Consider the following 15,366-nt stretch of genomic DNA (forward strand, 5'->3'; position numbering starts at 1 on the left):
CCAGTGTTCCTTCTCTGGGTGTAGTTATTTCTGTCCATCATTGATCAACTGGAAATGCATCTAAATATATTTAAAGAATTTTAGGCTTTTGGATCAAAGAATGCATGTGCATTTTAAATTTTGATTTTTTTAAAGATTATGGCAACTTCAAAATTGTAATAGTGAAGCCTTCATCTATTACACCTCTTATGTACTTCTATCAACTATATGCAGTATACAAGAATGTAAGTTGTGTTTGGTTCATTTATTTAACAAATGCTGTTTAATCCCAATTATTCCCCATGTATTTTTTTCATCACTTAATAAAATGCTTGTGAATCTTTGTGAATGAATTTGCAGTATGTTTGCAATCATATCAAAAGGCTAGACTTTATGAACCTTCCATAAAATTAAAGTAGTGGTAAAAAATGGGATGAGACTGCCCTTCTGATTTCAATGAGTATGACAAATTACCTCAAAGATCTATTGGTTCTGCTAAATTGTTCATGGTTAACCAAATGAAATTAATGATAAATTGCTAGATATAATCAAAAGATGTATAACTAATGAAGCTTCACTGGTTCTTTTGATTATTGAATATTTGATGATCTAAAAACCTTTCTGATGGTGCCTGAGAAAAGAATTAAGTTTTTACTTTAATCTTATTAACATATCTAATTGCTCACACACACAAAGATTTCATATCTTTCCAGTGTGTTCCCTAAAAGAACTTTAGAAAACTGATCTCTATATGAAGATATTTTTATTTTTAGTCTGTCAGCAATGTACAAGACTTTGTTATTATATTTAGTGATTTTAGTGGACATATTTCCCTAATTAAGAAATTATTGATTATTTCAAATTTTTATCATCATCATGTTTCATACTAAGCAAACAAATCTTTCAAACATACATATTGTACCCTTTAAGAAATTTGGACATTTTGTCCTACTTCCCAGAAAACTTTAATTCTGTGTTTACTAAGTCTTAATATGATTAGTATTTTGGAAATAATTATTTTTTCCTTAAATTTCAGCTGAACTTCTAAATACTTAAGCAATCCTAAAACTAAATTGTTTGTATGCTGAATATTTCATTACTCTCAAAGCAAAATATTCTTGAAGGATAACAAAAGAGTATTTAGTATTATGTTTTCCTCATGGAAACAGGAGTTTTCCTTCATACATCTTTGATTAGATCATTTTTAACCTCATAAAATAGATTTTCTTATGATTATTTGCAAAAGAAATGCTATTAAGTATATTGCATTATGGTTGAAAATAATTAAAATGTACTTGAGAAAAGATTCATTTTCTGAATTTTAATTTTAGTAGAGAAAATATTTTTGGATGAATTATGGAAAGAGATTGAATGGGAAAAATATTTTGCAGTCCTATCAATAAAGTTAAAAGCCAAGAGAAATGTAAGATGGAAGTAAAAAATTCTGTTTCAGTTCTAGCAGTCTAACTCACTCAAGTCCCTTTTATCATGAAGTTTCTAAGATTCTATAACTCATTTACCATATTACTTCATATGAGTTTTCTTCTTTGAAATGAATGGAAATTGCTTTCTGCAGATTTACCTACTTGGGTTTTTGGTCAGAATCTTTTATTCTATTTTTGAAGAATCCAGCTGTGGTGTCTTCCCAGGTTTCCTTCCCATAGATTAATCAGAGAACTAGCCAAATCCATGAGAAAGATGTCTTGGAATGTTGACTGAGGTGGCTTGTATTACAGCAAGAATCTGGTCTGTCTAGGAAAGGTAAGTGGATACCACTGTAGGTGCTTTTACATAGAGTCCTTGGGTCCAAGGCTCTAATTCCCTGAGGTCCTTGTAAGAAATTAATGGCCAAGTAATTGTCCATTTTCCACTCCAGACTCTTTAAGCTTGGCTTCCTGTGGGGAAGAATTTGAAGGAAGTTGTCTAATTTATTTTCTCAATGCTGCCCTGATAGCAATGCTAAAAAATCCCTGTTTTTCTAGCTCTCCTCCAGGGAGCATTGACCTGAAATAGATTTTAACAGATAGCCCACAGAAAATCAAGGCTGAGACAGAACTTAAGACAGATTCTATCTAAACTTTGATTCAGAGGTTCCTTTGGAGCATAGCACTACACAACCACAAATTAGATCTGGAAGAGATCTGAGACCACTTATTTAGTGTGAATCCCTTATTTTAGAATTGAAGAAATAGAATTTTGGGGCAGTTATGTGACTTGCCCAAAGTCAAACAAGTATCAGAAGAAATCAGTTGTAACCTTGTTCAGGATTTGTAAATTTCCCTCTAAAATATACTATTTCCCTAAGTCATAGCCATTGTCCACAGTTAAATTTTCTTCTCATTTTTGTGATTCATTATTTTTACTCAGAGAAATTGGGAATTTCAATTTCTAACAGCAGCCCAGACACAGCATAGTGAACTACCTTACCAATGATCATATAGATATATGGCCTCATTTTACAATGGAGGAAAAGGAGTCTTAGTCAGAATCACATAACTTGCAGTATGAGCTAACTTTCAACTTCAAGTCTTCTGACACTTTCTAAATCCATTGCCCTTTGGATGGGTCATCATAGGTAGCAGTGCCAGTCTATAAATCAGTCAGGCAGACAATGTGTTAAGTGCCAGGGATACAAAGAGGGGCCAAAGATAATTCCTGCTCTTAAGATGCTCACAATATAATGGTATAGAATATTGGGTCTAGAGTCTGGAAGATTTGAGTTCACATCTGTCCTCTAATACTTCAAAGCTATGTGAGTGTGGTAGTCATTTAAAATCTATCTACCTTAGTTTTATCAACTGCAAAATGGGGATAATAATAATCTCTACCTCATAAGGCTATTTTGAGGATCAAATTGGATAATACCAATGCTGTGTATATTCCCTGGGGAAAGTTTGTAAAGGGCTTGGTGACCCATCTGTGACAATACCTCTGTCACATCTTCCATTCTCATTTCCCATCACTTGCAATAAAAAGAACTTCCAGTATAATGAAGGGCAATCTTTCCTATAAATGTGGACCTTTAGTCTCTTGCTGTCCTTGTTTTTTGAGGGAAGAGGAGAAAGAAAGTTGTTTGGGAGTAGGGAATAGAAAATCTTTCCTTTGTATGTATACAATGATTTTATATATTTGTGTTTAATAGTAGTCATCTCTAACTCAAGGTGTGGGAGGGAAGAAAACAAAAGAAAAAAGGAATTTACATGATAACTTTTCATGCATTTAAAAGAAATAGCAAATAATCAAATCACATTCTAATGTTAGACCCCATTAGATTGTGAGCTTCTTGAGAGTAGATACTAAGGTGTTTTTTTGTTTTTTTTTTGGTATTATTGTTGTTTTTGCCTTTTTTGTGTCCATAGCATTTAATATACTTTCAGGCACATGGGTGCTTAATAAATGCTTGGTGACTTAACTTGACTTTCCACTCCTCAGAGAGTCATCCCTTATAATAAAGCCTTTTATTTAAGAAAAAGAGAAAAAAATAAGCACAGCCTATCAATAAAAGAATATTATCTGATATGTGTCATGTTCCACATTCATTAACTTCACCTCAGTAAAGAAGTGGGTAAAAATATCTTCTATTTTTTTTCTTGAAGTTTATCTTTTTTTTGGTTAATTTCTCAGCATTCATTTTTTATTATTTTGAGGTTGTCATATTTTTCCATTCATATTGTTGTAGCAATTTTAATATTGTTTACTTATCTCATTTTTACTATGTATTTGTTCATGTAAGCCTTTAGAGGCATCTTTGTATTCATTACTTCTTAAAATACAGTAATATTCCATTGTATTCATTTCCCACTTTTTTTTTTTTTTTTTTTTTAGCAATTGAATATACCATATGTATAATATTTGAGAGATTCTATTAACTGTTGCTCCCTCTCTCATGGTCTCATATCATCTAGATACACTCTGCCACTATTTCCCCTTTCACTGCTATCTCACATAATGAGGTGACCTTTTGCTTTGACAAAAAGAAGCCCTTTATGTGCACAAGAAATCTCATTCCATACCTTCTTCATTAACATATTTTCCCCTCTATCATTCCTGCTCTTTTGCTTATCTTCAAGTTTTCTATGTCTACAAGATCATTCCTTCATAGTAAGGGCTTAAAAATGCTTGTTTCTTGTTGCCTGGAAAGTTTTGTAAAAACATTTAATTAAAGCACCAATGCATGGATGACTTCATCAACCTATAATATTTCACATACAAAGTCTCCCATATATGTAAAGAATGCAGGAAAGTCCATTTCCCCAATTCTTTCTTTCTTTTTCAAAAAGTTTTTATTTTCAAAATATCTGTATAGATAGTTTTCAATATTCACTCTTGGAAAACTTTTGTTCCAATTTTTTTTTCTCCTTCCCTTCTCTCCAACCCCCTTCCTTAGTGAGTGAGCAATCCAATATATGCTAAACATGTACAGTTGTTCTATACATATTCCCACAATTATCATGCTGCCCAAGAAAAATCAGATTAAAAAGTGAAAAAATGAGAAAAAAACCTAAAGCAAGCAACAACAAAAAAGTGAAAATAGATGTTGTGATCTATGCTCTCCCCATAGTCCTCTCTCTGGGTGCAGATGACTCCCAATTCTTTCTAATAATTACAAAGAATTCAGATTTTCCCCCTCTTTGTATGATTAATGTCTATATTATTCTCTTTGCTTCTACTTACTTTGTTCTACATTAATTCCTAAGAAGCTTCCTATGTTTGGCTAAACTCTTTATTGTCACCTTTTCTTAGAACAGGAGGGACATAGAAAATAGATAGGTATGTCTTGAAATCAGGAAGGCTGGGGTTCAAGGCTGCCTCTTACAATGGAGACAATTCAGTGATTCAAGAAAGCAAGTCTGTAAATTGCAGAATTTCATTTTGTCTATAAGTACTATAAGGTACTCCCTGTGTACTTGACTCTTCATTCCTCAGATGAGGAAACTGAGGCACAGGACATTAGGTAACTACTGAGCTAAGAAGTGGATAGAACCAGAAGGAGAAGCAAAGCTCCTATAGCCTTCTTATCACAGTTCATACATCTGTACTTGTGTAGGGTAAGAGCTGAGCAACAAACTTTATTAATTACATTTGCGAAATTTAGTTGAAAAAATTTTAAACCACTGGTAATTAAGACAAAGGCAGCCAGGCCCAGCAGATATCTACAATCAAAGGGAGAGACATAGTTTTCTGCTGAAAAGCATTCTTAGGGCTCTTTTCATATCATTGTTCCTTAAGCTGTAGATGAAGGGATTTAACATGGGGCTGACTATAGTGTACATAACAGCTGCTGCTGTGTCCTTTTGGGCTGTATGGGTGGATGTAGGGTTGAAGTAAACTTCAATGACTGTTCCATAGAAGAGACAGACCACAGCAAGGTGGGAGCCACAAGTGTTGAAAGCTTTCTTTTTCCCATGAGTCGAAGGGATCTTCAGGACAGTAATGAAAATGCACATATAGGAGATGAGGATGCCAATAAAGGGCATGACACTTGTCAGTCCTCCTATTGTGTAGACCAACAAGTCATTGAGCAAGGTGTCTGAGCAGGCCATTCTTATGATAATAATGAGATCACAGAAGAAATGAGGGATTTCATTGTGGCCACAGAATGAAAGTCGGGTCAGAGAGACAGCGTGAATCAGAGAATGGATAAAAGCCCAAATCCAGCACACTGCTACTAAAGAGGCACAGACTTTTTGGGTCATGATCATGGTATAGTATAATGGGGCACAGATGGCCACATAACGGTCATAGGCCATGGAAGCAAGGATTATACTATCTATTCCTCCAAACCCGATGAAGAAGAACACTTGTGTCAGACACCCAACATAAGAAATTGCTTTATTTCCAGATATGTAGTTAGCTAACATCTTGGGCACAGAGCTGGATGTGAAGCAAATGTCAACAAGGGACAAATTGGTAAGGAAGAAGTACATGGGGGTGTGAAGGTGAGAGTCAGTTCTAATGGCTAGAATGATGAGTAGGTTCCATAGCACTGTGATCAGGTACATAACCAGGAATAGGAAAAATAGAAGTCTCTGTTGTCCAGGCTGGTTTGAAAGGCCCAGGAGGATAAACTCAGAAATGCTTGTTTGATTTCCTTCTTCCATGAGTCTGTTGGGAAAGGAGATGAAATTAGAACAGCTCATTTCAAATTTGTTTGAATATTTTCGTATGAATAAAATCAATAAAGATAGAGTTGGAAGAGGAATGAGATAGTGGAAAAACATTTGATTACATTAAGGAAAATGTCATTAGTAATGATGTGAGATCCAAAATATTTAGGAAATTGAGAGGAAGTTTATAACACACATTATATTCTCCACAAACAAAGGTCAAAGAATGACAATAAATATTTTTCTAAACAAAAATTGTTAGCAATAAATGATTTCAAGAAAACAGTTTCAAATCATGGCATAATATTCTGCAATTTCACCTTAAACTCTGAAAATTTGGAAGCATTTTGGGAAGATATCCATGGGATTTTCCTGTTGATAGAGCTGCAAAGGAAATCCAAAAACAATTGTTTAGTTTTTGATGGGAAAGAGAGAAGACAATAAGTATTTATTAAGAACCTTCTATTTTTCCAGGTACTGCGCTACACACTTTACAAATATTACTTCATTTAATCTTACCTTGAAAAGTTATTCTTTATTTAAAAGGACAAAATGGTTAAATGAGTGATGGATATCTAATGCTGTATATTTAGACAATATTTTTATGGGAAGAAATCTAATAACTAGACAAAGGCAGTATGGTCAATTTAATTATCATCTCAATGGAAATGATTGTCAAATCCATTTATCTACCTTCAGCTTCTCCCTATGCTTATATCACCAGTTGCCTATTGAAAATCTCAAATAAGTCCAAAGCTGAATTTGTAATCTTTCTCCTAAAAATTTCCTTCATTACAAACTTTCCAATTACTGTTGAAGATACCACTTTGTCAGTTTTATAATCTTTGTCATTCTCTACTTTCTGTCACTCCAGCCCCATATCCAATGTTTTGGCAAGTCATGTTGATTTTATCTTCATAATCTTTCTTTTATACCTCCTTTTTCCTTTGACCTTCCACCACATTAATGAAGGCTTTAATCACCTCATGCCTTGATTTACTTGTTGGTTTCTCTTCCTTACCTATCTTCTGTTCATCGTTCACTCAGCTATCAAACTGGCCTTCTTAAACACCCTATCTTCCACTTGTTTAACAAACTCAAGTGGCTTCATATCAGCTTTGGGAAAAATATAAATCATCTATTTGGTATTCAAAGTCCTTCATAGTCTGCTCCTTTTCCATCTTTCCAGTCTTTATCCACACTTTCCCCATATCCTTTGTAGTCCAGTGACTCCAGCTGTCTTGCTCACACAAGACATTCCATATCCAAACTCCAGACATGCTAATTCTCCTCCTTTACATTCTGTCCCTCCTTATTTCCATCTTCTGCTTCCTTGGTTCTTTCAAGCCTTAGCCAATATCCTATCTTCTATCCCTCTATTGATTATTTACAATTTATTCTTAATTCATATCTGGTTTGTATATAGTTCTTTTCATGTTGTGTTCTGATTAGACTGTGAGTTCTTGGAGAGAAGAAAATTATAAAATTTTTTCTTTGTATCTAACATTTAGCAAATGAATACTAAATATTAATAAATCCATTTGCTAAGGATCTTAAGAAAGAGAAAAAATACTCTTGTAATAGTTTTTAATAGTCTACCTACCAAGAGCAAATAAATACACCAAGGATTTGGGAAACTGATCACAAACTTGGTAGAGAGACAAGAAAAGATAATTATCCAAACTTGTGACCTTTTTCTGTCTATAGTACAACAGGTGACACATCCTTCTTTTGCGTTATTATAATAGTATTTTTTTTAAAAGAATGGCAAGGGGATGTATGATTCTGAATCAACATGGTGAAATGGTTTTTGGGGCAGAAATTATGAGTATCTTAAATTATGTGACTAGTCTAAATGAAAAATTATGAAAAAGGATAATGAAAGCATTATCTGATTCATTCTCTAGTTCTTGAACAAGCAACTTTCAACGAGCTCAGAGAGATGATTTGTATCTCATGGATTAATATTCTACAGGGCAAAGAGGAATGGAATGCATTCAAGAATTAAAATTTTTAAATACAACAGTTGTGAGGAGAAAGAAAAGAAACAATTCTGTAAAGAAACCAAAAAATGTACAAAGAAAATGTACTGACTGCCATATATTGTAAACATATCTTTTCAGAAATTAAAAACAAGCTCAAGTAATGGAAGATGAATACAAATGTGTGCCCTGGTTACATGAAAATATTTTATCTGGAATGTTAGCAGAGTCATCTGGGTGTGGTGGTGATATCCAAAAATGAACTGTAATTCAGTCATTTGCAGTTGTGTCTAATCCTTGTGTCATATATACTAGAGTGGTTTGCTATTTACTTCTCTAGATCATTTTTACAACTGAAGGACTGAGGCAAACAGGATTAAGTGAATTGTACGGGTTATTGTATCTGATGCTGGATTTGAACTCAGGACTTCTTCACTCTATGCCTGGAGTTCTATCCATGGTGCCACCTCAGAGCCCCTGCAGAATAAAAATTTAAAGTCTTTTAAAGTCTTTTTGGAGAAAGAGGAAGACTACATCAAGGATAGGCAAGCCATTCAAGATAGATGGAATAATGAAAATGCCTGGTTGGTTGTAGCAATGTGTTTCATTCTTGACAAGTACCAAAACTACCCCATTATGTTGAGGTCAAATTATAGTATGTCCCACTGTGACTGATCAAACCAATATGAGTTCAGAAGGTTTTATTACAGGTTGGATACAATATATATTAACATTTAGGGTGTAAATTAAAATGCTCAAAAAATTCACACATAAAAAAAAAGTAGGAATCATGAACTCTTTCTTTAGTTTTGTTTTTTCTGCTAAATGATATGAATGATTTTTACATGAGGAGAAAGCTCAGAAAAACAGAATAAATATGTTTCACATCCAGGTGTAAGTCAAGGTTAATGAAAGGATGGGAAGAGACAACCTGACTGCCTTTCCTGAATTTTCCAGTGAAACAGACTTAATTTACTATATCACAAGATCCTGAAAGTGCTAGAGAATGGGGGTGTGTAGCCACTGGCAGCAATTTCTTAGAGATTGTGGAGAAAGGGAGAGCTGTCACAGGATATGATAAGAAAAATAATTCTGAATCTGAACTCAGGTTTATCTAATTCCAAACCTAGTAACACACACAATCCATCACTTAGCTATCTTAGCTATCTATTACTTACTAGTCTACTTATTGACTAATAGTCTCATCTTGTTTTTTTCCCAGAGAAACTGTTATTGGGATATATCCATGTTTGTGCAGTTGCTTTTTGGAAAAAGGACTTGCTCTGAATTACTAGTAAATTTCTAGTTTATTAGTAAATTTCTGTACTGTGAGTACAAGTAAATTATTAGCAAGTTTTTTCTCATTATATTGCCTTTTCAATTTTTTTGAATCCTTTTTGTTATGAACATAGATTCTATTTCTCTGTAACTTCTTGCTATGCTTACACCTATAAGAATATAATTTCTGGGACCAGTCAGTGACAAGTCTCAGATTGGAGAGATGGAGAGTCTTATATGAGAAATAAAAAGGTAGCTAGGGTCATTAGATTATATTTAGTGAGAAGGCAGAAAAGGTAGGAATGAGTCATTCAAGAAGGTTATAAAGTCAAACAGTGATTTTATATTTGATTTTAGAAGCATTTGAGAGCCATTGCAGTTTGTCAAATTGGGGATGGGGATGACATGGTCAGATCTATGCTAAAGGAAAATCAGTTTAATAGTTGAGTGAAGGATGGAGTGGAATGAAGAGAGACTTGGAACAGGGAAATCCAATAGTTAACTGTTTTTAGCCCTTTTCAACTCCAAAGTTCTATGTTCCAAGTTTCTTTTGAACTTAAACCTATTATAGGCTTGCATCTCCTCCTGTCTATTTATATACTGAGTCCTTTATGATTTTGAATTCTAAGTTCTGTTGAATCTTTCCTCTTCCTCTTTCTCCTTGTCCTTTTTCTCTTTTTGCTATATTTCCTCCTTTTGTTGGAACTTCTTCCTTTTCCCCCAGTCTTCTCATTTATTAACTCCTTCCTTCAGCTCACTGTTCTGGCTCCAAAGGTCCCTGAGTTGAATCTACATGGTTCCCTTCATTCTCCATTAATGTCTAGTCCCCTGACCACCTCTGCCACTAGCCTCATATTTAGCATCCACTAGAAAAACATAGGGAACTCATTGGACATAGAAATGATGCTGCCTAATGTAGGTCTGGAAAATTCTTACTCTTGTGGATGCTTTAGGAAAGTCCTTTAGAGTAAAACTCAGAGCTTACTACCCAGTTTAAAGGTGTTATAATCAGCAGAAAGGAATCATTCTTAAGTGTAATGTGGTTCTGGGATGAGAATAAACTCTGGGGAAGGACTGGGATTTTGCTGCAGGAGATAGAGTTCTGGAGTTATAAACAGGAAGACTTTGAGTTCAAATCCTTTCTCAGACACTTACTAACTATGTAATTCTGGGGAAATTACTTAATCTTTTCTGTGCCTCAGTTGTTTCATATGCAAAGTAGGGACAATAGCATCTTTTTGGAGCTTTGTTGTGACAATCAAATGAGCTAACAGAGGTAAAGTGCTTCACAACCCTTGAAATGTGATATAAACACTAGCTCTTATATTACTTAATTCAAATGACTTTGTTTAGGAAGAATTGAAGAATTGGGATTTGTGGTATTTTGAGGTGGAAGGAGTAAGTTTTATTCCCAGATGGCCCTTTCTTTATTGAGCTTTTCTATATCAGCTTCTAGAAATTAGAAGCCTTTTGATAAGATTATTATTATCATAGAAAGACAGAGTACACCTATACAGTACAGGATTACACAGGTTAGTGTAAGTTCTTAAATCTTACTCATGTTCATGAAAACAACACTTCCATCTGCAAATTCCTGGTGATGACTGACTATTCGGAACAATAAGCAAGTAAGCCTGAATCGAAAAGAAAGGATTCTATCAACAGAATTATGCAAGTATGAGAAGTTGGGGAAAATGTATTTCAGTTTCTCAATGAGCAGATGCATTAGGAAGCATTGACATTAACTCATAGAACACAAGAAACATAGCTGAACATTCATACAGATGGAAGAAGAAAATGAAATTCTTCCTTCTTCTGAGTAATAATTTAATTCTGTTGTAAAGAAACCTTTACAGATGCTTTATTGCACAGCTAACTCCTCTATTACTGGCATGCCCGTTTTCTCCATTTTAAATCCAAGCTAAATCAATAGTTTTCAGCACACTATGTTAGTACTGATCTGAACTATTGCTTTCCAGTCACAGAACTTTTGTTGCTCCCTCTGCCCCTCAGTTCTTTAAGTCTAACATATTGGTAGGACAAAAGAAACCAGAGGCAAGTTGGGGCAAGTTGTGCCCCTCACAGCTTTATGCAGGGAATCAAGGAACCATATAACTTCAAATGAAGCCCATGGCTGATTCTTGAAGGATCTAATTGATCTTTCATTCTGATTATTTAGCCCAACTGAAGGGAGATGGGGACAACTCAAGCTGCAAAGTGCTAAAATATTAACAACTCAAGGCAAAATAAATACATGTTAGTTTCTCTAGCCCCACCATTAGGAGTAACTAAATTTTTGATGATATGATGGTATACTTAGAAAACCACAGAGATTCTAATAAAAAGTTATTAGAAATAATTCACAACTTTGGCAAAGTTGCTGGATACAAAATAAATCCACATAAATCCTCAGCATTTTTATACATCACCAACAAAATGCAACAGCAAGAGATACAAAGAGAAATTCCATTCCAAACAAATGTTGAGAGTATAAAATATTTGGGAATTCATCTACCAAAGAAAAGTCAGGAACTATATGAGCAAAATTACAAAACACTTGCCACAAAAATAAAGTCAGATTTAAATAATTGGAAAGACATTCAGTGCTCTTGGATAGGCAAAGCAAATATAATAAAGATGACAATACTCCCCAAACTAATCTATTTATTTAGTGCTATACCAATCAGACTTCTAAGAAACTATTTTAATAACCTAGAAAAAAATAACAACAAAATTCATTTGGAAGAATAAAAGGTCGAGAATTTCAAGGGAACTAATGAAAAAAAAGTCAGATGAAGGTGGTCTAGGTGTACTTGATCTAAAGGTATATTATATAGCAGCAATCACCAAAATCATTTGGTATTGGCTAAGAAATAGACCAGTCGATCAGTGGAACAGATTAAGTACAAAAGACAGAAAAGGGTACATCTATAGCAATCTAGTGTTTGACAAACCCAAAGATACCAACATTTGGGATAAAAATTCATTATTTGAAAAAAACTATTGGGAAAACTGGAAATTAGTATGGCAGAAATTAGATATGGATCCACACTTAACACCATATACCAAGATAAGATCAAAATGGGTCCATGACTTAGGCATAAAGAATGAGATCATAAATAGATTAGAAGAACAGAGAATAGTCTACCTCTCAGACCTGTGGAGGAGGAAGGAATTTATGACCAGAGGAGAACTAGAGATCATTATCGATCACAAAATAGAAGATTTTGATTACATCAAACTAAAAAGTTTCTGTACAAACAATACTAATGCAAACAAGATTAGAAGGGAAGTAACAAATTGGGAAAATATTTTTAAAAACAAAGGTTCTGATAAAGGTCTCATTTCCAAAATATATAGAGAACTGACCCTAATTTATAAGAAACCGAACCATTCTCCAATTGATAAATGGTCAAAGGATATGAACAGACAATTGTCAGATGATGAAATTGAAATTATATCCACTCATATGAAAGAGTGTTCCAAATCACTACTGATCAGAGAAATGCAAATTAAGACAACTCTGAGATACCACTACACACCTGTCAGATTGGCTAAGATGACAGGAACAAATAATGATGAATGTTGGAGGGGGATGTGGGAAAACTGGGACACTAATACAATTCTCAGATGCAGAAATTTAAACTATTTCTAGCCATATGAAAAGATGCTCCAAGTCATTATTAATCAGAGAAATACAAATTAAGACAACTCTGAGATACCACTACATACCTGTAAGATTGGCTAGAATAACAGGGAAAGATAATGCACAATGGTGGAGGGGATGTGTGAAAATTGGGTCACTGATACATTGTTGGTGGAATTGTGAATACATCTAGCCATTCTGGAGAGCACTTTGGAATTATGCTCAAAGAGTTATCAAACTGTGCATACCCTTTGATCTAGCAGTGTTACTATTGGGCTTATATCTCAAAGAGATTTTAAAAAAGGGAAAGGGGCCTGCATGTGCAAGAATGTTTGTGGCAGCCCTCTTTGTAGTGGCCAGAAACTGGAAACTGAGTGGATGCCTATCAGTTGGAGAATGGCTGAATAAATTGTGATATATGAATACACAAGTTGTTAGAAATCCTTTGAGAAATTTGAACATTTTGTCCTACTTCCCAGAAAACTTTTACTCTAAGATCACTAAGTCTTAATATGATTAGTATTTTGGAAACCATTTCCTTTTCTCTTAAATTTCAGCTGAACTCCAAAATACTCAAGCAATCTTAAAGCTAAGATTTCTATATGCTGAATATTTCAATACCATCAAACAATGTATTCTTGAAGGGTAATAATGTTATATTATTAGGTTTCCTTCATGGAAACAGGAACTTTCCTTTATATATCTTTGATTGGATATTTTTAACCTCATAAAATGGATTTTCATATGATTATTTACAAATGAATGCTATTAAATATATTACATTATGGTTTAAAATAACTAAACTGTCTGAGAAAAAATTAGATTTTTATTAGATAAAATATTTTTGGATTAATTATGGAAATAGATTGGATAGGAAAAATATTTTGTAGTCCTATCAATAAAGCTAAAAAATAAGAAAAATGTAAGATGAAAGTAAAAGAAATTCTGTTTCAATTCTGACCATCTATACACTCAAGTCCTTTTTAGCATGAAGGTGTTAAGATTATATAACTCCTTCACTATATTACTTTGTATAAGTTTTCTCCCTTGAGATGAATAGCAAGTACCTTCTGCAGTTTCACCTACTTGGATATTTGGTCAGAATCCTCTATTCTGTTCCTGAAGAACCCAGCTCTGGTGTCTTCCCTGGTTTCCTTCCCATAGATTGATGGGGAACTAGTAAATCTATGTTCTTCCAGGAAAAGGGCTTGAGATGCCAACTGAAGTGGCATGTGTTACAGCAAGAATCTGGTTTGCCCACTAGCAAAGGTGAGTAGGTATCATTGTAGGTGCTTTTACAAAGAGTCCTTGTGTCCAAGGCTCTAATTCCCTGAGGTCCTTGTTAGAAATTATCCCCAAGTAATTGTCCATTTTTTACTTCAGTCTCTTTGGGCTTGGCTTCCTGTGGGGAAGAATTTGAACGAAGTTGTCCAATTTATTTTTACAATATTGCTGTCATAGCAGTGCTAAGAATTCCCTCTATTTCTAACTTTTTTCCCAGGGAAGAAAACTTTGATCTTAGAGCATTGAGCTGAAATAAATTTTAGTGTATAGCCTACTGAAAATCAGGGCTGTGAGGGAACTTCAGATGTAGATTCTATATAAACTTTGTTTCAGAAGTTCCTTTGGTACACAGCACGACACAATCACAAATTTAGAGCTGGAAAGGATCTCAGAGACCACCTATCTAGTCTGAACCCCTTATTTCAGAAATGAAAAAATAAAACTTTTGGGCAGTTATGAAAGTAACTTGCCCAAGGTTAAGCAGTATCAGAAATCAGTTGGAAGCATATAATTTGAATTCATGATCTATAAGTTTCCCCATAAACTGTTTCCCCAGTCATAGCTATCATACATAATTGCATTTTGTATTCACTTTTGGAATTCATTCTTTTCATGGAGAAAAATTGGGAATTTCAGTATCTAAGAGCAGCCCAGTACCAGCATATTAAAGCCCTTATCAGTGATTATCTAGTTCTGTGATCTCATTTTACAATGTAGGAAATAGGGAGCTTGCTGAGTCAGAATCATATAGCTTGCAGTATGAGCTGAATTTCTTTAGTTTGATTAAAGCTTTTTATTTTCAGAAGATACTCATGAATAATTTTTCAACATTAATGCCTGCAAAATCTTTTGTTCCAATTTTCCCCTTTTTGCCCCACCCTTTCTCTCACATGGCAAGTAATCAAATATATGTTAAACATAGTAAAAATATAAGTTAAATCTAATATATGCATATATTTATACAATTATCTTGCTGCAAAAGAAAAATCAGATCAAAAAGGAAAAAAATGAGAAAGAAAATAAAATGCAAGTAAACAAAAACAAAAAGAATGTAAATGCTCTGTTGGGATCTGCATTCAGTTCCCACAAT

The 15,366-nt window shown here is 34.0% G+C and overlaps 1 protein-coding gene across 1 annotated transcript; it reads right to left on the reverse strand.

Moving 5' to 3' along the window:
- Positions 1-5,138: 5,138 nt before the first annotated feature.
- LOC141551967 (olfactory receptor 1f45-like) lies at positions 5,139-6,080 on the reverse strand. Its single transcript, XM_074284260.1, has one exon. It carries the CDS (start codon positions 6,078-6,080, stop codon positions 5,139-5,141), a length of 942 nt encoding a protein of 313 aa, XP_074140361.1.
- Positions 6,081-15,366: the final 9,286 nt, after the last annotated feature.

This window comes from Sminthopsis crassicaudata, chromosome 1 (genome assembly GCF_048593235.1).
Source record: "Sminthopsis crassicaudata isolate SCR6 chromosome 1, ASM4859323v1, whole genome shotgun sequence".
Lineage (NCBI taxonomy): Eukaryota > Metazoa > Chordata > Mammalia > Dasyuromorphia > Dasyuridae > Sminthopsis > Sminthopsis crassicaudata.